Source organism: Hibiscus syriacus, unplaced genomic scaffold (assembly GCF_006381635.1).
Source record: "Hibiscus syriacus cultivar Baekdansim isolate YM2019G1 unplaced genomic scaffold, ASM638163v2 tig00116976_pilon, whole genome shotgun sequence".
Lineage (NCBI taxonomy): Eukaryota > Viridiplantae > Streptophyta > Magnoliopsida > Malvales > Malvaceae > Hibiscus > Hibiscus syriacus.
The window spans coordinates 1,393,989-1,417,172 of NW_024063500.1; the positions used below are offsets into that span (position 1 = coordinate 1,393,989).

The 23,184-nt window shown below is 34.6% G+C and overlaps 4 protein-coding genes across 5 annotated transcripts; 2 read left to right on the forward strand and 2 right to left on the reverse strand.

The window, feature by feature from the left end:
- Positions 1–1,698: 1,698 nt before the first annotated feature.
- LOC120192619 lies at positions 1,699–5,763 on the forward strand. The gene is made up of 4 exons (XM_039195370.1): positions 1,699–1,893; positions 1,987–2,496; positions 2,593–2,685; positions 5,665–5,763. The coding sequence occupies exons 1-3, from the start codon at positions 1,792–1,794 to the stop codon at positions 2,644–2,646; spliced, it is 666 nt and encodes a 221-aa protein (XP_039051301.1). The 5' UTR covers positions 1,699–1,791; the 3' UTR covers positions 2,647–2,685; positions 5,665–5,763.
- Positions 5,764–6,920: 1,157 nt separating this feature from the next.
- Positions 6,921–8,673, forward strand: LOC120192592 (E3 ubiquitin-protein ligase SIRP1-like). Its single transcript, XM_039195341.1, has 2 exons — positions 6,921–7,014; positions 7,468–8,673. The coding sequence occupies exon 2, from the start codon at positions 7,530–7,532 to the stop codon at positions 8,571–8,573; it is 1,044 nt and encodes a 347-aa protein (XP_039051272.1). The 5' UTR covers positions 6,921–7,014; positions 7,468–7,529; the 3' UTR covers positions 8,574–8,673.
- Positions 8,674–13,669: 4,996 nt separating this feature from the next.
- Positions 13,670–20,962, reverse strand: LOC120192640 (pyruvate kinase, cytosolic isozyme-like). 2 transcript variants are annotated; one of them, XM_039195384.1, is made up of 4 exons: positions 20,958–20,962; positions 15,743–15,997; positions 14,883–15,341; positions 13,670–14,662 (listed from the first exon to the last, which is right to left on the reverse strand). In XM_039195384.1, exons 2-4 carry the CDS (start codon positions 15,992–15,994, stop codon positions 13,850–13,852), a joined length of 1,524 nt encoding a protein of 507 aa, XP_039051315.1. In that variant the 5' UTR covers positions 15,995–15,997; positions 20,958–20,962; the 3' UTR covers positions 13,670–13,849. The 2 variants fall into 2 exon arrangements, with proteins under 2 accessions (XP_039051315.1, XP_039051316.1); XM_039195385.1 differs by lacking the exons at positions 15,743–15,997; positions 20,958–20,962 and adding an exon at positions 15,505–15,522.
- Positions 18,359–22,477, reverse strand: LOC120192641 (subtilisin-like protease SBT3.18). The gene is made up of 10 exons (XM_039195386.1): positions 21,853–22,477; positions 21,637–21,728; positions 21,462–21,559; positions 21,206–21,361; positions 20,378–21,048; positions 19,938–20,005; positions 19,583–19,825; positions 19,344–19,458; positions 19,047–19,260; positions 18,359–18,951 (listed from the first exon to the last, which is right to left on the reverse strand). Exons 1-10 carry the CDS (start codon positions 21,997–21,999, stop codon positions 18,359–18,361), a joined length of 2,397 nt encoding a protein of 798 aa, XP_039051317.1. The 5' UTR covers positions 22,000–22,477.
- Between the last annotated feature and the right edge of the window lie 707 nt (positions 22,478–23,184).

The window sequence follows — 23,184 nt, forward strand, 5'->3', positions numbered from 1 at the left end:
CTAGTATCCTATAAAACCCGCTTTAAGCAAACACTCTAATCAAGTCAAATTTCCTAATTTGTGGTATAGTCATGAGTTATTGTAAAAGAGTTCGCGTCCATCCATCCCCTTCTAAAGCTAAGAACAGGAGAATTGAGTTTAAGGAACAGCACAAACGCTCTTCAATTACTTCAGAAAAATACCATAACCAGCTGCAACCTTGAATGACGAAAGACGATATATTATCCATCACTATAAATTATAATAAGGTTAGGATTCTTCATATATGAAATGGTCAATGCTTACAATTTCTGGTTGAAGACCAATAAGAAAAGGGCTTAGCATTCGAAGTGATATAAAGCTAAGGCTTAGTTATTTACTGACATCATAATTCATACCAAAGCATTTATTTCTCCAGCACTATCCAATTCAATAAGAGATCCGATACCCTAAACCCATTCTACTGAAACTCGACTGCACATACAGGAAACAGTGAATTTCATATGAAAAAGAGAAATGGGTCGCGCTCGTCGGAGTTGACGTAGTAATTGATCGAAGTAGAACAGCTTGTGTTCTACCTGGAGTGTTTTGCAAACCAGCTCCACATCGTTTCCTCCTCTTTCTGCTCCGCCGCCACCGCCGCCTTCAGAGTTCCCTTCCATGTCCCTTTTTTTTTACCAGAAAAAGGAAAAATTAATAAATTATAAGCTTATGATACTGATGAGTAGGCTCCAACGTGGGTGGGTCTATCTTGACAGTTACTGCAACCACCTAACAATAGCAAATGGGAAAACAAAAGGCCTAAGCCTGCCTAGATTAATAATAAAATATTTAAAACACATAATTAAAGTTAATTAATTTTAGTAATATATGAGATAATCTCGATACCACCTCCTTTTTTAGGTATCATAAGATTTCAACGATTGATTATTTAGCCACCAAAATAATCATATTCATAAAATTTATCTAAAGTTCCCACAAGGTTAATTTGCATGGCAGTAATGTATATATATACATATATATATTGAATTCTTTTACTAATATATGTTTTAGGAGTAAATATTCGATCGAATTAAATTAAAACAAATTTAATCAAAATATTTATATTAATTAAATTGCAGAATCATATTTTATCATTCTAATTTTATTTATTTTTTCAAATTAATTATTCTTTGGAAAATTTTAGTCTAATCAAATTATTTTTTAATTTTATGTTTAAATTTGATTATAATTATTTATTATAACATCAATTAATTATAATTTATTTTTTTCTTAAATTATATAATATATATTATTTTCTTATATATGTATAAGTAAAATTTATAATATTATTTAATAAATTTGAACTATCTAAAATTATAAAATATATTTAGTTGTTTTTAAACGTCGATGAAATTACAAACGAATCATGGACTTGAATGAAGAAATAATTTGTAAAAAATTATAATTAAAAGATAAAATAAAATAAAGGAATAAAGTATAAAAATTGATGGACCGATTTGTAAAGAATAATTAGGATTGGTTGAGATTTGAGAAAACAGATTCAACCGATCGGAAGAACGGCTTGCTGTCACGTCAACCCGTCACTAAGAGGAAGAGGGAAAAATTAGTTTGAGAAGAGAAAAATTAAAGGAGAGTGCAAGACTTTGATTTGATGATTCTGTGAGTAGTTGATAATCTTGTGTCGCAGCTCTTGGATGAAAGTAATCTTTTATTGAAAAGGAAAAGCAAAGATAAAAGTAGAAAGAATTGGTTTTGATTTGATTGCTTTGAAGAAGCAATCAATCAAAATTATATGAATTGCAGCAGATAATGGTTTGTTTTTGCTCTCAGAATGTGAGAAATTGGATTCACGCTTGTCTTCACGATTACGATAGGCTCCTGGATGTCGCTGTCATCCTCATTTACATCCAAGTAATTTATTTCTTTCTCTCTTGGAATTAAAATCAAATGAAATCTAGGGTTTCTTTGTACCTTTGTTAAAAAAAGAGTTGTTTGATTGATCAGATTGGATGCTCCTTGATCGGATCCCTTGGCGCACTATACAACGGTGTGTCGCTGATGAATTTGGGGATCGCATTGTTCGCTTTGGTTGCTATCTCGAGCAGCAGTCAGAGCTTGGGCCGTACCTACGCCGTTTTGCTCTTCTGCGCCATTATTCTTGACATTTCTTGGTTCATCCTTTTTCCCCGCGATATTTGGAACATGTCCAGCCAGAGTAAAGGGATGTTGTTCGTCTTCTCGCTCAGATTAACGCTTGCCATGGAGATCTTGGGGTCTTGCGTAAGATTCTTATCGTCCCTGTTATGGATTCAAATATATAGACTGGGAGCTTCGTATGTAGATAGTCGTGCTAATCCTCGAGAACCTGATTTCGATATGAGAAATAGTTTTCTGAACCCACCAACTCTACCCAATTCCAGACAGCGCTCTAACAGTGATTCTGATGACGCCTTAGGATCTTATTACTGTCCTCTTTTTGAAGACCGTCATCAACGCAGTAAAAGTCCATTTCTGGTATAAGCATTACCCTTATTCTTCCTCTTGTTATTTAAAAGCCAAAAAAAAAAAAACTTGATTGTTCTCTATCTTTTTTCTTTTCCTTTTTTATAGGGTCATAATGATAGAGGTAGTCGAAATGAATCTCCTGGTACTGAAAGTTCTTAGCTAAACCGTCGCCTGTTGGGACAATTTCTGGTTAATCATGTAAGCATCTTATTTTCCCTTACGGATAGCTATGCTTTACTTTTCTCTTTTAGCAGCCTAAACTTCTGCAATTGATTCAATAGCTCTTACGGATAGCTCAATTTAGTAATAAGCCTTTTTTTTATATAGAGTTAAAATTTGATGTTAATAATACTATCGTGAAGTCATTTAATTGTTTGAAGTTTTCATGCAATCATTTTTTGCTAGGAATATTTTTGTCCTTTGTTGTCGAGGTAGTGTTCTAAGTTTGAAAATTGACATGTTATTTGTTAAAAGCTTTCTTCTTATTTGGTTTGATTGTTGAAAGTTCTTGACATTACCTCTCTTGATTGTCAGCTTGAAAACAGAATTATATTTTATTAACCAAAACAATGTAGAAGAAATATTAAAGATTCTGGTGAATTTCCGATAAGAATTCACTTTGCTGCCATTTTATTAAAAAACGACTTTTGTGTATTAATATTAATCTGACAAGATTTTCTTCTGAGCACCATCAGCATCAAATTTGTCTGGTGATAGGGTGGAGTATGCTTCACCATTCCACTAAACACTGAGTTTCTTTTATCCTCTTTGTCTTGTTTATTCATGCAGTTCCTAATCCTTGTACCTTTTCTTTGTTCTGAACATGAACCAGCTTGTTTGAAGAAATTATCTTTCTAAACATTATGGGTTATCATAAATTACATTATAACATAGCAGACAGTTAGGTGGTGTTTGTTTTTACTGTATAAGGTCTGCAAAGCTCTTATGTCTGCGCAGCGCAGATCACACGTAGACATTGAGCTTCACAGACCGTTTGTTTTTTAGAAAACAGAAGCTCTTCTAACGTCTGCGCATGGTCTGCGCGTGATCTGCGCGGCGCAGACGTGATCTTATGTCTGTAGACGTCTTCTAACATCTTCAAAGAGGTTTTATATTTAATTTTATATTATATTTGATTTTAATTTTAATATTAATTTTTAAATAAATTAAATATTAATTTTTTTAATATTATATTATATATATTAATTTTAATATTAATTTTTTAAATAAATTAAATATTAATTTTTAATATTATATTAAATATATTAATTTTAATATTAATTTTTTAAATAAATTAAATATTAATTTTTTAATATTATATTATAGATATTTAATTTTATATCATATAAATTATTTTATATATTATTAATATTTTATATTTATTTTAATTATTTTGATTTAAGTTTAAATATAATAATTTTTTTGGATTTGTTATTTTTAAATTATATTTAAACTTTTTATACAAAATGTAAGTATTTAAACCACATTGCTTAATAAAAAATGATTTCATTGTTTGATAATTAAGATTTTAAAATATAAAAAATTATAAATTATGTTTTTAAAATTTTAAAATATAATCACAATTAAATAAAAAATAATCATAAAATAATTTGATAAATTAAAAAATATTTTCTAAAAATATCATATAATTATAAAAATAATTATGAATATATTTAAAAAAATTAAAAGTATTACATAATTGCATATTTAAAAAAATCATATAATTTAATGATCATTTATAAATTTTATTCTATAAAACTTATAAAACTAATAATACATGTGATTATGTGAGACTTATAATAGAATTAATAAGGTAGTGTTTGTTTTTCTAAAAAAATTATTATTGTAGTCGTATGAATTACTTAAATTTCAGTATTGTAAAACTAAAATTATTTAAATCTTAGTATTGTAAAACTCTTTTAAGTTTAAAATATCAGTTTATTTATATTTCAGTTTATTTTAGCAGTCTGCAGACGTTAAAAAACAAACAGTCTTCTTCTTGCAGATTTCAGACTTTTGGTCCACCTCTTCTGCTGTAGATGCCTGCAGATGTGGTCCGCAGACTGCAGACCTTTTAACTCTACAAAAACAAACACCACCTAAATTTTTACCTGTTTTCCTTTTTTTTATGATAGCTCGGTGAATAAGCTTTCTGGGTTTTTTTTCCTCGGGTTCTTAGATGAGAATGTTGATTGAGGGAAAGAGAAGTTAGTTTCATACAATAATAGGTAATTATGAGCTAAAGGCCTGAACCCTAAATGCATATACCGATATAACCTAAAGCCTAATGTTTGAAAGCTTAGCATCATATGACTAGTATAAAGTACCCTAATATTCTAAAAGCCCAAACCTATATGAAAATTGTGATTAAGATCATAAAATACAACAGGGGGAGAAAACAAATATCCAAATACTTGACTCTCTCAAAAAGCACCTTTGTAAATGATGTTAAGCCTAAGTTATTTTAACTAAAACTACATGGTAGTTATAAGATAAACCCTAAATCCTAATACATACAATATAAAAAAAATAGAAGCAGAAAGTTAGCAGAACTTTAAATTGTTTACTATTACATTCATGAGACACAATAGTAAACTGAATAAACAAAATCCCATATTGCCTTAATTATATATTTCTACCTCAATGGAAACAAAATAAATAAGAATCAAATGCTTAGAACATGTTTCAAAGATTTCTTCATTCCTATTGAAGATTGAAAAGAAAAATTATCAGGAGCGTCTAGTGAGATTTATTGTAACTAGCAAACCAAGTTAATTAACTGTTAAAGAAAACTAGTTCTTATACTTTTCCTGCATTGCTTTTGCTACTTTTCTTGTCTTTTTTCTGCATGGATTTTGCCATACAACTTGCAGTATCTACTTCTCTCATGTTTAGTTAAATTTGTTGTCTATTGCTTTGATGATCCTTAAAGCTGCCTCTTCATTTACTTGGATCTGGAAGCTTTTAATTTAGTGGTTGTTCATGGCATAGTTCATCAATTTATCTTTTGATGCTAAGCTTATTACATTAATTTGGTTCTTTTTATTTTAAATTGTTGAACATTGCACAACAATATATATCGCGGGCTTGCTCTACTAATTATTGGTTACAATATGTTCCTTTTTGCCAGTCTATCACTTTGTTTGGTGCCTTTTAACCCAAGCTCAATAATTGCAGGTGGAGAATGCTGCAAAGGGGCCCGACTCATTGAATTCAACAACTTCTGTAAAAAAAAGAAAAAAGAAAAATCAGCTTAGTATTACTGATTTTGGTTTTTGAAGCTTCTTAAAGTTTTCCGGCACGGCCTGAGATATTGGTGGGAGTGGGATTTGTCAAACTTCCTGCTTTGTCATTCTTTTCCCCAGGATGTAGCTCTGCAGCTGTTAGAGTTAGAAAAGACCGATGTTATCTTGTAAGAAATAAACTGAGAAGGGATTTTGCGATTTGTACATTTATAGTAAGCCATTGTTACATTTTTAGCTCGAAGGTGTGGATTAGAAACCAAGCCTGGTAAGAGCTCTTGAACATGCTTTGCATTGACTTCTTGCTTGGGATTAACATTGAGATTTTAGATCCCATATGATGGCTGCCCTTGCGGTGTCTCTAGCTTCAATTTGACATGCCATCCTGCTTGAAAAGCACTGTTTAGTGTGTACAAGAGTTGTGGGAGACAGCAGAAATAATACTCTGCACCTTTATTTTCCCCCCATTTTTACAAATTTGTGGGTTTTTTTTTGACTCGTGATTGAATGTGATGATTGATTGCTGAGGATTCCCAAGACTAAAATCGGCAGGAACAAGCTTTGGTGATAATTTATATTTCATAATAATTCTCAATGGTTAAATCAAATATACTGCATTTGATTTGAGTAATGTAAGATTACATCTGATATTATAAAATTTCAAATAAAATCAATTTATTTAGTTTGATAACATTACTTGAAATGATATATAAAAATTCTCAATAGTTGATATTGTTTAAAAATATAGAGATAATCTCATTAAATATTACATTTTTATGAAAAATGCTAAAATTTGAACAATTTCATCCCACATGTTTATAACATTAGCTTAATACTTTAAAACATATAATAGACTAAACAGAAAATTTGATCACGAATTAGATATATATACATATGTAAATATCATATTAATTATATTATTAGTATGTGATTGGCTGATTGCTTTTAAAATATCATTTAATATATTAATTACTGTCTTTACATATTTTATTTTAAATTTCTCAATGAATAGATGTTTTTACACTTAACATATTTAAATTAATAATCTTTTCAATGTTTTTTTTATTTAAATTGATTTGAACTGCGAAACCAACTTAATAAAATATTTATAACTAGGTAAAGAAATCCACTCAAGATTTTTTAGACAAATACTAATTAATTAAGTAAAGGGTAATTGGGTAAAAAAATCCACTTTGGACACAGTCAATCCCCCCAACATATACCATTCGTTTTGTGCTTGCTCCTTCCACTTTAAGTTTCTTTGCTGTTCTTGCTGTAATTAAAGGTAGGAAGAAAATTTCACATACCTTTCTTTTGTATGTTCTGTATCTGAAATTCTTTCTTTTTTTCCCTTATTTTAATTATTGCACTGATTTGGGTTTTATTTTTCATAATTATTGGGGGAAATTCATGTTCTGGTTTGGAATTTGAAACCTGCTGCTTCTAGAATCGCAGATCCTTCTACTCTGTTGTTTGATTTTTCTAAAAAAAAGTATTCTTCTTTGAGAAGTTGTTTTCTGTTGAACTCTAGTTTTCTTTGAGAAGACTTTGAATTCTGGGATTTTTTGTTTGGGATTCTTTTGTTTTATATGGAAATTTTGATTAGGGAATTATTTATGTAGATCTGCTAAATCATTCCAAAAAAATAAAGTTGATCTTTAATGGCAGATTTGCTTTCCATTTTAGTTGACTCTAACTGGTTTTGATGATCCTTATTTGTTGCTCTTGCTTGTGATAGAACCCTAAAGAGATAGCTAAAAGAGGAAAAGGGATTTGTTCTGAGGAAAGGCGTGGAGGATAATGGAGGAAGCAATGACCGCAACTTACTGGTGTCATCAGTGCTCTCAAGTGGTTACTCCGGTCATGGAAGTCGAGATTAAATGCTCGTTGTGTCAAGGCGGGTTTATTGAAGAAATGAGCAATGGTGTAAGAGACAGTGCTCAAGACATGGATTCTGATTTCCAATCCGATCAAGTGCACTCTCTGTGGGCACCCATCTTGTTAGGTATGATCGGTAATCCCCGTCGCCGCAGAAGACTTAGACGTTTCGAGTTTGATGAAGACAATTCTGATGGTGAAGCTTACCATGGAGGTGATACGGACTTGGACCGGGAACTTGAATCCATCATGAGGAGTAGAAGAAGAAGCTCTGCGACGATTTTGCAGTTGCTTCAAGGTGTTAGAGATGGAATGGCATCTGAAACCGAGAATTCTGATAACGATAGGGAGCGAGAGCGAGAGCGAGAGCGCGTAATTGTGATCAATCCTTTCAATCAAACGATCATCGTCCAGGGTGGTCAAAACCAAAACTCCAATCATATAGGGTCTATAGGAGATTATTTCAGTGGTCCTGGCTTAGATTTATTGCTGCAGCATTTGGCGGAAATCGACCCCGACAGATACGGAACTCCTCCAGCACAAAAAGAGGCGATCGAGGCCATGCCAACCATCAAAATCAAGGAGAATTTGCAATGCTCAGTGTGCTTAGATGATTTCGAGGTTGGTATTGAAGCCAAGGAAATGCCATGTAAGCATAAGTTCCATAGTGGCTGTATATTGCCATGGCTGGAGCTTCATAGTTCGTGTCCAGTTTGCAGATATCAAATTCCCGCAGATGAATCCAAACTCTACTCCAATAGGCCGAGGAGTAGTATTAGAAACCGAAGAGAAAGAGAGAGAGAAAGTGAAAGCAATGTTGAGGGACATGAGAGTGAGGAAGAAGAAGGTGAAGGGGAGGGGAGAAGTGGGAGAAGGTTCTCATTTCCATGGCCGTTCACATCGGGATCTCAATCCAGCAGAGGGAATTCGTCGTCCGGAAATACATCTCAAACAGAGGAGAACTGAGTTTATATGGTATTAGCATCTTGTTTGTTGTTCAATATTCTATTCTGCCTTGCCTAGTATATACAATAATTATTTCAATCTTGCGAAAACATGTGTTGAATTTCTTTATTCTTGAGCCTCGGAGAATATTATGAATTCTGAAATATTATGCAATCTTGTTTTGTCATGATCGAAGTTAGGAGAGAAACGGAAATGGGAACAAATCAAGGGTTAGGGATTTATGGACAGAAATTGGAAAAAATAGGAATTGAGAGGAGTTAATATTACCAGAAAAACTATGACGTTGGGCATTTGGTGAAGATAACAATCTAGTTGAGAAGAAATCAAATGACCCAAAGGTGGAGATCCATTCAGAGAAGCCCTTAAGTAGAATTATACCAAGCAATAATTGATGATTAGATTGTTGTACTAGCAGACAATTTAGGGCAGTTGTGTAAAAATAATAGGCTTTGTCCCATTAGGAGATTATATAGGGTAAGAATTGTAATGCACGAAGGATGGGAAATTTATGAATGAAATCTTATCACTTCTTCAATATTTCCTTTGCTTAGTTAATCTTTTCTATTCTACTTCTTTTCTTCGATCTCAACTTCTCTATTTCTCAAGGGTCATAACAAATTGGTATCAAGAGCTATTATTCCTGGCATTCTAAAGCTTGGGTATATTAAAGAAGAACTAAACGATGGGTGATTCCACTGATTTGTCTGCAATACAAAAACAGATTGAGTACTTGACAAAGCTGGCTAAGCAAATAACCGATGAGTCCACTCGTCCTAAATGGTGGCAGAAGCATGACAGTCTGTTAAGTATGTTGGAATCCAAAATAGCGTTGCAGCAGAGAGATGTGGAGCACATTTTACAGTTTTTGTCTGGTAAAAAGTGAGGAAAAACATGATGATTCCCAGGTGTTCGATAAATTGCCAACACCAAAGGTAAAGAATATTGGAGACCAAACAGATCAAAGTTACGAGGGACTTGATTTTCAAAGTGATCAAACAGTGAGTGTAGGTTCTTTCAATGCCATTGAGAGTATAAAGAACCAAATTTAAAAATGACACATGTCCCGTATTTGGTAAAAGGCTTGCACAGTTAAAGGAAGGGATAGATGGTGAAAATAAAAGTGATGATGGTGTGGTGAGCGTCGATGTCCAGCTGCAAACTCGGTTTGTAGGGGACCAAAATGCGGCAATCTTCAATTTCTTTAAAATATCATGTTCGTTACCTCTATCAAAACCGTCATGGGAATTCGCACCACCAAGTTTCTTTGAAAATCACAAAGCTTCATTCCAGCATCAAGGACAATAAGGTGCAGGTATGATGACAATGCATAAATATAATTATCAACTAATTACTAGTGTTTTGGTCGATGGGTGTAAGTTTGGCTCGATCAAGATTATGTATGTTGATGGATGTAAGTTCGGTCTTGTCAAGGTTGGGAGGGATAAACTTGTAGAAGATGATGACCATTACAAGTTTAGATTATTGCTAATGGGAATCAATCTTAAAGATGCACGAGTAGAGGTCAAGAAGATAATTGGAAGGGGCTGTGGTTTTGTTGATGTGGAGATTCCATTTACTTATTGTGCCGAATGTGTTTTGGAACTCTCGTTGGAAGAAGGTCGTCAACTTGGCCATAACCATATTGGATTCGACTATATTCTTCTTGGGTTACTACATGAAGGTGAATGTGAAGGTGTAGCAGCTCGTGTTCTTGAAAATCCAATAGACGTCGAGGAATATGGGGTTGACAGCTCGGTCAAAACTTACACTCAAATTCAGTCAACAATTTCCTACAGTGCATTGGATGACGGATGGAGGGTGGACCACTATAAAGCTCGAACGGCAACAAAACAATTAGACATATCTCCTTCAACGGTAAATGTGAATCAATTCTTATAGTGCCAAAAATATGTTCCATACATCGAAAGCCGCTCAATCAAACGTCTTATAGCTGAAGTAAATGAAGGTTTGGTGTATGTCAGAAACATAGAGGACATGCAAGGAAATATGGTAAACAACAGGAAGGCTGCGAGTGTTGTGTGGCTAGGAGTTGAGTTGTATCATAGATGGCTAAATGTTAACCTTAGGAAACTGTCTCTCCAAGGAAAAAATACAAATGAAATACTGGAAATACTTTCTGATTCAGCAAAGAACATATTCATGGAATTCAAGAAGTGTAATGCTGCTAATTTGTGCCTATTGGATGACTCTTCAAAGTGGCCTATAAAGGTATTTGCTGCTAATTCCATGTATAGGATATGCCAATCCATTCTGTTAGACTACAAAGCCAAACATTACAAGATGATTGAAAGATTATTCAGAGCCATAAAGGTGATGGTTTCCGATATAGTGGCTACTTGCAATGAGCTATGCTTTAGAAGGCAGACCAGAGCAACAATTATAATTCAGAGCCAATGTTGCAAGTTCTTGTCTCAGTTGCATTATATGAGGTTGAAGAAAGCGGTAATTGCTACACAATGTGCATGGAGAGTAAGAGTTGCTAAAAAAGAACTGCGGAAGCTTAAGACGACTGCTAGGGAAATTGGAATTCTGCAAGCTGCCAAGAACAAACTGGAAAAACAAGTTGAGGAACTGACATGGAGATTACAACTGGAGAAACGTATGAGGGTTGACATGGAAGAGGCCAAAACAAAAGAAAACACAAAGTTACAGTCTGCTTTGCAAGACATGCAACTTCAGTTTAAAGAAACCTAAGAATTGCTAGCCAAGGAATATGAGGATGCTAAAAGGGCAGCTCAGGTGGTCCCTTTAATTCAGGAGGTTACAATGGATGGCCACATAATGCTGGAGAAGCTTACTAATGAGAATAAAAACTAAAGGCAATGGTGAGTTCGTTGGAAAAGAAAATTAGTGAAACGGAGGAAAAGTTCGAAGAGACAAACAAGATCAGTGAAGAAAGGTTGAAGAAGCTACTGGAGGAAATTAAGCAAAGTAGGATGAGGTTTTATGCGGATAAAGAAAGGAGAAACAAAGATTTGAAGGTCGGAGACAGAGTTTACCTGAAGTTTCAACCCTATCACCAAACATCACTTGCTTTTTGAAAGAAATTAAAGCTTGCAACAAGGTCCTATGGTCCTTACACCATTTTACAACGCATGAGGGTGGAGAAGAACAACCAGACTGTCACTTCACTAATAGTTCCGTGGGCGAACTGGGAGCCGGAGAACGTCACTTGGAAATGCAACACTGGCCTCAGGAAAAAAATTATGGTGTTTGATCATTGGGGACAAGGATTGTCTAAAGGGTAAGAATTGTCATGATCGAAGTTAGGAGATAAATATAAATGGGAACAAATCAAGGGTTAGGGATTTATGGACATAAATTGGAAAAAATAGGAATTGGGAAAGTGGAGTTGATATTACCAAAGGAAAAACGACGACGTTGGGCATTTGGTGAAGATAGGAATCTAGTTGAGAAGAAAGCAAATGACCTAAAGGTGGAGATCCATTCAGAGAAGCCCATAAGCAGAATTATACCAAGCAATAGTTAATGATTAGGCCGTTGCACTAGCAGACAATTTAGGACAATTGTGTAACCCATTAACAGATTATATAGGCTAAGAATTATAATGCATGAAGGATGGAAAATTTATGAATGAAATCTTATGTCTTCTTCTTAAATATTTCCCCTGCTTTGTTAATCTTTTCTGTTCTCCTTCTTTTCTTCGATCTCAACTTCTCTATTTCTCAAGGGTCATAACATCTCTATACACTTGACAATATCTAAGAAAATTGAACTTAGCAACCATCTCTCCAATAAAGCAGATTTAATTCAATTGGCATAACTTTTTTGGGAGATTTTTTTATAACTCAGAAGAAAATAAAAGAAATTGCGGTGTATAAATGAAATTTCAATTGTAGAAGAAAAATAGAGAGCTACTATTCATTCGCTCAGATCTTTCTAATTTCAGCAATTAGAGATTTGTTTAGAATTTAAATTTAAATTAAAAACTGTTTTTTTTAAAATAATCTGATAGAAAAATATCTTATTATTTAAAATATTTACGAATGATATCTAAAATAAATTACAGATTATATTTTTAAGATAGGTGTTAACATTAATATGAAATCAAGCACAAATTAAATAACAGTGATGGCATGTATGAATTTTATCTCTAATTATTTAATAATAATTTTTTTATAGAAAAATGAATCATTTTAAAAGTTTATATCAAAATAATAAAAATATAAATGGTTCGTATTACCGATAAATATGAATGGGTTGGGAAGGGGAAAGGGTAACCTTTTATACTTTTAATATTATGGACTAATTTGTCAACATGATTAGACCTTTTCCTGAGTGGAAGAGATTTGATTAGATGAATTAATCAATGGACTTCCAGAATCTTTCCTCGCTGGTAACGACAATGGACGGCTACGATCATTTTCGTTTTATCTAATGGTTATTAGTTGTGCCATGTTGTCCGACATAAGTGATGGTTTTGTCTTTGAAGTATTATTATTTAAAAAGAAATTGAATTAATGATTTTCACATCTGATCGGATCTTAACGGAAAAGTTCTATACATTAAATTTTGTTATATAATAGAAGAAAATATTTTGTATAAAAATTTTGAATTAATGGCTTTATATATACACTAATTTTTATATTTGATTTTTGAATATTTTTTATAAAAAATTGTTTAAAATTAATATCTAACAAGTCCACATAATATAGAGATCATTCAAATTAATCCCTTACTGTAAACGAATCAATATGTTGGTTGTACTTGTACCAAATAAAAACCAATTCATGACATAATTCACATTAAAAGAAATATAATCACACAAATCAACTTACCTCGATCATTAAGTAAATTATTGTTATTATTAGAGATTAAGAGTTTGGGTATCAACGATTGCAAGGGTGATTCAACGTTCATTATCAAATAATTAAAAATATTTAAAACATATACTACTTTGTAATTTTTTTAACTTAATCAAAAAAATATATATAATCAATACTTCTAAATCTTACATGATTCTGAAAATTAAAAATTGGAGGAATCAAAATCAGATAACCTGTCCTTAAAACTCAACAGTTTCGTAGAAAAAGAAAAACATTCAGTGTTTCTAGGTCCCAAATATATCATATCATCACATTGTACTTGTGAACTTAATCACCCTTTTTTGCATTCAAAATTAAAACAACAAAAACGATGAAGCATAAGAATGGCAGTGTAGTACCCCCTTGTACCAGGGAACCTTAAAAATGACATTAGAAATGTTTAACCGGAAATCATTGAGGCGAACTCACTCACTTTGCGGTCAAGATCTTGATCACGGATGCAGTTCCGATACGATGCAGAGCAACGATCGAATCCCCTTGACAGCAGAGTCCCTTTGCCTTGGCATGCTGCACGGCAAACTCCAAAGCTTCTTCGGTTGTCTCTTCATGAGAAGCTTTGGCGGATCCAGCATATAAAACCGGGATCAAACCGCGATAGACCAAACTGTGCCTTGCTGGAGCTTCATTGCTGCATGACCAATCGAACGAATCGGTCATGATCTCGGGGACTGCCACGGATAAAATGGGCATTCCAGGTCTGTACTTCGCCACCAGCTTTGCAGTACTTCCTCCCCTCGTTAGGACCAATATAAGAGCTGCTTTCGCTGAATTTGCGCTTCTAACAGCTGAAGAAGCCAGGCTTTCTAACGGACTCATGGGCATCGGTGAGTGTTCCATTATCCTTTTGAAGACATCTCCATAGTCAAGAGTGCTTTCTGCTTCTACGCATATTTTGGCCATGGTCCGAACGGCAAGTTCCGGGTAAGCTCCAGCAGCGGTTTCACCACTTAACATCACGCAGTCTGTGCCATCGAGAACTGCATTGGCAACATCAGTGGCCTCAGCCCTGGTTGGCCGGGGAGACTTTATCATTGATTCAAGCATTTGTGTTGCAGTGACAACGGGTTTTCCTTGGATGTTACACTTGTAAACCATCACTTTCTGTGCTAGAAATATCTTTTCAATTGGAATCTCCATTCCAAGGTCGCCTCGTGCCACCATAAATGCATCTGAATTTGCAAGGATGTCATCAAAATTTGCTACCCCTTCTTGATTTTCGACCTGTAACATCGTTTCAAAAGGGAAAAAAAATTACTATCACGACAGCATCATAAAATATTAACCCTGCCTACATTAGATGTATGCATTAGACAAATCTTCCTCCCTAAGAAATTATCATCATTCGATCTCACTATTATATGATTTTCTTCTTCACAAACACCCTGCTAACAAGATGTAAAACAGAATAGTACAAGTCATATCTGAAATACTTCAAGCATACCTTCGACATGAGAAGAATATTCTTAGCATGCTTCCCAAGCAGTTTGCGGACCTCTACAAGATCCGACCCTTTTCGGACGAAAGAAAGAGCAATCATGTCAATTTGGTTCGGAACTCCCCATTGCAAGATATCTTCCTTGTCCTTTTCAGTCAAGGTTGGAAGGTCAACAACAACCCCTGGAAGATTAACGTTCTTCCTCTCACCAAGCATCGCAGAATTCTCGCAGCGACAGTGAACCAGACCCTTTTCTTTGTCACAAGATAATACGGTAAACGAGATCGTACCATCCGCACAAAGTATGACCATCCCTGGTTTGACATCCTCGGCCAACTTTTTGTAACTCATACTTATCAGTTTCTCATCACCCTTTATGGTATAATCAGTGGTAACGGTGATTTCTTGACCCTGTTTGAGCTGAATTTTCCCATCCTTCAAAAAACCAGTGCGAATCTCAGGACCCTGAAAGTTTACATGAAAGAAGCAGCTACAATTAATCAGCCAGAGCTCTTCTTATAAGGACAAGTGTCGGATTACGAGCGTGGTTAGATTTTTTTCTAAGTTTTCAATATAGATCTCACGAAGAACAGTAACGGTGGCTAATAAATGAACAGCACAAATATATCATTGAAGCATATCATCAAACACTTTGATTGTTGCTAAGCAAACTATTGAAGCATGGAGATTTATACATAGATCTATGATCATACAGATGCCGGTAACGAAAAGAAACAAGCAATCGGATCAAAGAAAACAAACAGACAAGAGAGATTGATTAAACTAAAAGTAGTTAACCGCAAGCAAATGTTTTGACTTTAGATTAAAAGAAAAGAAGGAAGAAAAGGGTTTAAAGAAACACAAGCCTTGGTGTCGAGCATGACGGCGCAGAGAATACCGGTGTTGAGCATGGCGGCCCTGAGATTATCGAGGGTTTCCTGGTGGTATTCGTGAGATCCATGGGAGAAGTTGAAACGAGCGACGTTCATGCCGGCCCTCAGCAGCTTCTCGATCATGGGGACCGACCTCGATGCAGGACCCAGCGTGCATACGATCTTCGTCTTAGGTTTCTTCTCCGTTTCAAAAGAAACTCCTCCGTGGTTGTTATTCATTTCCATTTTCTTCTTTCAGTTGAAAAATTGTCTTCTTCTTGTCGTTCAACAGAGTAAAGGTTGAAAATTTAGATGAGACCCAGAAAAGAGAAGCGTGTTAAGAGAATAGATGACTTTGTTAGAGCATTTATTTAGTGAGAAAAATGAATAAAAAATGATAATTAATAAATTAAAGAAAAGAAATTGGCTTTTTGGTTTGGGTTTGGTATTGCTTCACGAGGAAGACGGGAATCGGTGCTTAATGGGAAGGCAGGAACATGTTCTTTCCACAGTCAAAATCGTGGAACTCGTTATTTATTTTTATTAAATTACATTTCCAGGGAAAACTATAAATGATCCCTAACTTTTAGGATGTTTGTATTTTTACCATAAATCTTTTAAAAATTATAATTCAATACTAAACTTTTAATTCACTTCTATTGTAGTTAATTGCAATAACAAATTTGACATAACATGTTAAAATTTGTTTCTTAAAAAATTCTAAAATCTTCTTTTAATTGATAGTCATAATTTTTTTCCGTTTACACTGTCATTGTCCAATATCCTTTTGGTCATCGTCAACACTAAATATGCCACTTATTTTATTCAGGAGCTTTATCTTTTTCTCACAACCAATAAATTATTTATTATCATCATTTCATCCAAATCTAAAAGCATCAATCTCATTCGATCATCGTCCACAGTCATAACCATCAATAGTAACAAACAATAAACAATAAAAGAATTTAAAAAGAGAAAATTATCCATCTCGATTGTAGCGAGTTTACAATGAATGTAACAGTTAGTCAATCCTAACAATGAGAAGGCTTCGTTTGGTATGAAACTAACATGATTTGATTTAAAATTGATCAAACTGTTGGTAGTGATAGATAAAAAAATTAACTTTTTTTGTTTTGATTGAGATTTGAAGAGATTGAAAAGTTTGTCGAGGAGTTTGAACTAAAGAAAAAAAGGATAAAAGGAATAGTTCAAAGATCTTTTCGATTGAAGAAATCAAATGATCATAATGGAAACAAATTAAAAGTTTAGTGATTGTATTACAAGTTTCAAAACGTCAAATGATCAAAATGCAAGTTACTTAAAAATTTAGGGACCATTTTCATAGTTTATCCTATTGTTTTGGAAATACAGTTTGAGTTTGAATTGACCCTGGATATTGGTCATTGGGACACAGGTTTGGGCTTTTGCAGTATTCCGAGGTTATTGTTATTTGACCCGTGAAAAAAAGGGACAAGTGGAATTTCCAGACGCCTAGAGGCCAAGATCGCCGATTAGGTCTAAATCTGATTTTCATCCTTCTAGTTTACGACAATAAGAATTTAGTCTATATACCTTAATCATTCAAAGTGCGATTTTCGTATTTTACAAAAATAAAAAATTATGGTCTAATCAGATAATAATATTAAATATTAATAAGTGTTTAGTTCATAAAATATAAATTTATATATGATATTAAGATTATCAAAATATAATTGAGTATATTGTATTAATTTATCTTATTTAATTCACTGTAATTAAGGTTTTATTATTCGATAAGTTACTCTCGTAAAATATACTTATTTTTTTTGGAATCTATATATATTATTTTATTAATAAATGAATGCATTTTTGATTAAATTAATTTTATATATTCCTTCTCAAAATAGATAAACTAAATTTAGAAAAGATCAATAAGTAGAACTACTTTCTTTTAATGAAAATGACATGAAAAATAAAGAAAAATATATATTATAATTATTATAATATGTTTTTTTGTTATAATTTAAAAAATTAATCATGAGGTGTTAAATTGATGCAAGATAATCTCCTTGGATCAAACATTTAACTTTCATAAAATGAAGGGACGAATTCATTATTAAACCCACAACATATATGCGAAACTTCAGAAAAAGGAGGAGAAAAATAAAAGCTTTAGCGGTACTCAATACAGATTTTGAAGCGCTAAAAAGTGTATTGTCTCTCTCGCCTCTTGTGTCTCAGACATTGTGCCTGCCTGCCTGCTCCAACGTCAAATCAGTTGGACAAACTAAGCAAATACCATGGGGTCAAAACCAGAGGAAAAACAAAGCAACATGCCCACTGCCCATAGAATTTTTATTAATGAAGAAACAGAGCCTATGTTCAAAGAAAAAGACTTTGATTAATCTGCCAAGTGTTATCAATCATTCTCAAGTACCATGGGGTCTGAACCAGAGGAAAAACAAAGCAACATGCCCACTGCCCATAGAATTTTTATTAACGAAGAAACAGAGCCTATGTTCAAAGAAAAAGACTTTGATTAATCTGCCAAGTGTTATCAATCACCGAACAAGCCAAAAAATGGATTTTTTTTAATAAAAAAGGGTCAAACTTTGTCTTGTACAAGAGATTTTAAATGGCAGACCGAACTGTGAAATCATCTCCGGAGTTATTGACGAGGACGACCATCGGACTTCTAACATAATGGAAACCATCTGACCAAACTATTTCACCTAAATCATATCTTCCTTCAGACTTCTTCAATGGCTTCAACGTGATGTAATAAGACATTTCTCGCTTCGAATGCGAAAAAATCAACACCCTTGGCCAAATCACCACTTCCACTCCATCGGGTTCCTTGGCCGCGCCGAAATAAACCGCCGTCTTCCGCCCTCCCACGATTCTTACGGTCCTTTTGACGGTGATGGGGGATTGGAGATTTGGAATGCTAATGGATGGATAATTAAGATTTGCGTTTGTTTCGTGCACGTTCCGGCAGCTGGTGTCGACTCCGGGAGAGGGGAGAACGATCATGTTTATTCGTTGTTCGGTGTATCCCATGTTGCAGAGGAAGGGAATGTAATCACTGGTGTTCATGTCGTAAATAAGTCCTGGATCAAGTGCTTTTAGTGGATTTATTTGGCCTGCACCCATCTCGAAAGGCGTCGAACCGGCCATTGACCCACCGGCGAGAATGCTGTCATGTGTTGTGTCTCTCGTATAAGCTGGTAAAGAGCAAAACAAAAACATTGACATTACCATTACCATTAATAGAAATGATTTATTCATGTAATTGCCATTGGCCTTGTTTATTTTGTACCTGTGGTCATGATAGCAGATCTAATGGCAGCTGGTGACCACTCTGGATGGGCAGATTTGACAAGTGCGACGACTCCCGAAACGTGAGGGCAAGACATCGATGTTCCCGACTGAAAATTCCACCGCACCGAGCGGTTGTCAAACGGCTGCAAAGTTGGAGGAGTTTGTGGAGGCCATGCTGCTAATATATTGATTCCTGGACCAGTGATGTCTGGCTGCATTTATATAAAAGCCACAACATTACAATTCAAATATATTATTATTAACTTCTGCCATCGAATGTTAGTGTCATACATACCTTGAGAATGTCGGGTGATATTGTGCTTGGCCCTCTAGAAGAGAAGTACACGACAGTCGGTGCAGGTGACTTTCCAATGACTGTTTTACTCGGTGATATCTGAACTACAGGTAGCCTAAATTCAACACAGCAGGAAATCATTTTGAGACATTTACAGTATGTATGTTAAAAAAAGGGAGAATAAAGATGCATATAACGTATAATATCTGTTTTTTTTTTTGTCGAGATGAACTCATTACTTGGGGGATTCCGCTAGATAGTTTTTTATTATAGTCCCCTGATTGATGTCAACGTGCAGCGTAGGGATAAAATCGTCAACATCCGCGATCGGCTTGGTAAAGGGTTCTGCAAATATCAGACCCAGTCCGTTTGCTCTCTTGACAGCTGCTTGTGCTATTTCGTACACTAGTCCTGGAGTGTAAAAGCATAGGACTATTCTCCCAGTAGCTGCTCTTTGTCTCCAATTCCCCAAGCTGCACAGTCTGTATATACAGCACATGTAGTAATACCACGTCAGAGAGCTTCAACTCGAATAATTTTGTCAAATGATTAACTCTTTGTACTGTTGCATACAACATAGTATATATCACTTACCCATCAAAAAAGTAACTGACTGCATTCACCAGTTTTCCTTTGATTTCTTTGCTGATTATGCTTTGTCCCTAGGAATTAAGATTAGATCAGTACAAGTAATACGATGTGCATGTAGTAGATAATGGGAACGCTTGGTGCAAGTTGGTGATTTGATTTAATCTCGGTTTTCCTATGTCTGGTTTGATCTTATGATCTTGCTATCGGTTCATTGAGATTGACAAGTGTTTTGGTATTCAGTTTTACTCTCAAAGGCATCATGGCAGAATTATGGATTATCTTTTTGGAACTTTGTCTCTATGTTTGATTTTGGCATTTTTTTCACCGTTTCTATTTTGTTAAGTATTGATCATTCTCACTGGCTTGTGCTAAATCTGTGTATTTTAATAAAAATCATTTTCATTTAGGAATTATAAGTTTTGGCAAAAGATCATATATGTTACCGTTATGGAGAAGTTTCTGTCAAGGACTATTTCAGTTGGAAAACTTCGATCAATAGTTGAAGCAGCTACGCAAAGGGACCACGGTGCAACATTTTGGACTAGAGATGGCTCCGGACCATCATTTCCTGCAGAGAATACTACGGTAATACCAAGTTGCATTGCATGAAATGAGCCGATATCCGCACTTGATGCGAAGAATGGAGACAAAGGAGGTGTTACACCGAAGGAGGCTGAGATTACATGAACCCTGTCATGCAAAGCGTCGTCAAAAGCTGCTAAGATATCAGCTTCAGTGCAGATCCCATCAAAACTCATGCCCCAGCATACTTTGTACACTGCAACCCTAGCCCGAGGTGCTCCACCTCTAGCAGTGCCTTGGGCAATGCCAAAGAAGCTTGCATTTTTTACTGTAGACCCAGCTGCTGTGGAAGCGGTGTGCGTTCCATGACCAAGAAAGTCTCTCGCTGATCTATATTCAGGGTTACCGCTCATGTTCAGAGGCCCATACTCTCGTTCAAACCCTTTGAGATAGTAACGTGCACCAATTAATTTGCGGTTACACGCAATTGCAGGTTCAAACTCTTCTCCTTCAACGCATACTCCTTTCCAAGATGATGGAATTGGTTCCATGCCAGGTTTTTCTTGGAAACTTTCTGATTCTGGCCATATGCCTTAAAGATAAAAAAGACATTATAGGCACGTAAGACAGACATGATAATCTGTTTACATTTGCATAAAGAATGAAGTTACTAACTAGTGCAGGGAAAGAGTTTCATTGAACTTAGTATATATAAATGAAGGACTTTATTATATATGCTGATTGAATACCTGTATCCAAGATCCCAACAACTATATCATGGCCGTAAGAGAACTGCATGGGAATAACTTGAGTTTCATCGAGAGTTAGGCCAAGAAAATCCCAGCTTCTTGTTGTGTGCAACTTTAATGTCTTGCTCCGGAAGACTGATACTACTTTGTCCATCCCTGCATGCAATATTTTATTCTATACATCAAAACATTTCTTCGAAATTTACTTCAGGAACTAGCAAGCTTTATATATATATTAGAAAAGGTAGCTACTTACTAGCTAAGGTAGTTGCTTGAGATGAACTGAGCTTTGCTGAAAAGCCCGAGAAACTATTGCTGTAGCTATAGAGGATGGACTGCTTGGCATCTTCTTCACTGAAAGAAATTTAAGTTAGGGAGGAAATTTTAGAGTCAAAAGACATGTTTACTACATAAGATATGGTAAACAAAACCTGGAAAACACATCAGAGAGAATTTGAATATGAAACTTGGAAGTAAGGATGGGGTCATGAAATTGGTTGATCCCTAAATAAACTATGTAAACCTGCATAGTTAAAACAATACGACCCAGTTTTTAAATAAGCAACAAGAGATTTATCAGATATAGAGATCATTTTTTAACTGGAAGACAAGAAAAGAAAGAAGCACTTTATTGGGTATAGAATTACATGAGATGTGGACGTTGTGTGAACGAAAGAAAGTGAACTTGCAAGGGATAGACCCCAGAAGCATTGAAGAATATAAGTAGCCATTTTCTCCCATTGAAGAACTATATTGTTCTTTTGGGGGTTAAATAGTGTAGTAGAGACTGTCATAATTTTGAAAAATTGGTGGTCGGCCAAAGGATCGATGGTTATAGTGCGTGTCCTCAAAGGCTTTCAAGGCTGCAACAACACTGGCATACCTCTTTGAATCCATGATTATACTTTCCCTTCAAAGTTAGTTGACAAAGATGAAAATAACAGCCCCTATACTCTCCTCTCACCACTCTTGCTTTTCCAACTTGTCTAGTGTTGCACCTATATACATCGATGATCTTAGGCTAAAATTAAAAGTAAAGACTATCTTCATAAAGCTCCATCATATACCATGAATACCATAGAGGGCAATGGGGCAATGCATGTGCCCTTTCATCATTCTCTAGAATAATACCTTTGCAATTTATCTCATCTTCTAAAGGCATGTGTTTCATTTATGAATTAGCTCAGAAAACTTTCTGCTTTCCTACTAATGCTACCAATAGCCTGAAAATACACCTAAACCTTGTTGCTATTACATCCTTGAAATCAATGTAATTATGAGACTACCATAAAAGTTTTGGTCTATGTTTTCTGAATCACCTCAGACACTGTTTTCTACCATGAATAATGGCTTAACCTGGTGATGCTCAGAAATGAGATTTTCCATAGGTTATAGCCATCTTTAGTAAGGTTAATGAACACAGGAGAATTTCATCTAGCTGGTTATTCACAAACAAAAGCAAAAATCTTAAGCACTCGTTGAATCATTGCTTTGGTAGATTGTTAGCTAACATATTGCGTAAATTGTGTTCCAATCGTATTGTGCAATTAGAAATTCATATGATCAAAAGCCTAAACTTACGAAGCAAGTCTAATCTTCTGGTATATACTTGCATCATTTGGCCTTCCTCTTCATGAACACTTAGAGCTTCCTTTTTACTGCTATACATCTTTCTTTTTCTCATGGCAATCCATAATTGCATCTTAATCCAACATCATAATTTGATTCAAGTAAAGTAGCCATTGTTTTTACTGGCAACACAGGTAGGTTTATAATTCCTTGGGAAATTCAATAGTAGCATAGCTTGTGTAGAAAAAATTTTCACTTTTTTATCTTCTTTTTAGCTTGTGTAGATAAAATTTTCACTTTCTTATCTTCTTTTTAGCTTGTGTAGATAATACTAGGTGTTAGCAAGTAATTCAAATCTTTTAGCCTGATATATGACCTTATTTCCAATTTTGGTCAAAATGCAAGCAAGG

What these genes read in the sequence shown, in the direction of transcription:
- LOC120192619 (XM_039195370.1), top strand. Translation starts at nt 1,792, where the DNA reads ATGGTTTGTTTTTGCTCTCAGAATGTGAGAAATTGGATTCACGCTTGT. An exon ending in TCATCCTCATTTACATCCAA is followed by an intron (nt 1,894 to 1,986) that starts GTAATTTATTTC and finishes TTGATTGATCAG; the next exon opens with ATTGGATGCTCCTTGATCGG. An exon ending in GCAGTAAAAGTCCATTTCTG is followed by an intron (nt 2,497 to 2,592) that starts GTATAAGCATTA and finishes CCTTTTTTATAG; the next exon opens with GGTCATAATGATAGAGGTAG.
- LOC120192592 (XM_039195341.1), top strand. Translation starts at nt 7,530, where the DNA reads ATGGAGGAAGCAATGACCGCAACTTACTGGTGTCATCAGTGCTCTCAA.
- LOC120192640 (XM_039195384.1), bottom strand. Translation starts at nt 15,994, where the DNA reads ATGGAAATGAATAACAACCACGGAGGAGTTTCTTTTGAAACGGAGAAG. An exon ending in CCGTCATGCTCGACACCAAG is followed by an intron (nt 15,342 to 15,742) that starts GCTTGTGTTTCT and finishes GTAAACTTTCAG; the next exon opens with GGTCCTGAGATTCGCACTGG. An exon ending in ATATTCTTCTCATGTCGAAG is followed by an intron (nt 14,663 to 14,882) that starts GTATGCTTGAAG and finishes ACGATGTTACAG; the next exon opens with GTCGAAAATCAAGAAGGGGT.
- LOC120192641 (XM_039195386.1), bottom strand. Translation starts at nt 21,999, where the DNA reads ATGACAGTCTCTACTACACTATTTAACCCCCAAAAGAACAATATAGTT. An exon ending in CTCTCTGATGTGTTTTCCAG is followed by an intron (nt 21,560 to 21,636) that starts GTTTTGTTTACC and finishes AATTTCTTTCAG; the next exon opens with TGAAGAAGATGCCAAGCAGT. An exon ending in TATCTAGCGGAATCCCCCAA is followed by an intron (nt 19,459 to 19,582) that starts GTAATGAGTTCA and finishes TGTTGAATTTAG; the next exon opens with GCTACCTGTAGTTCAGATAT.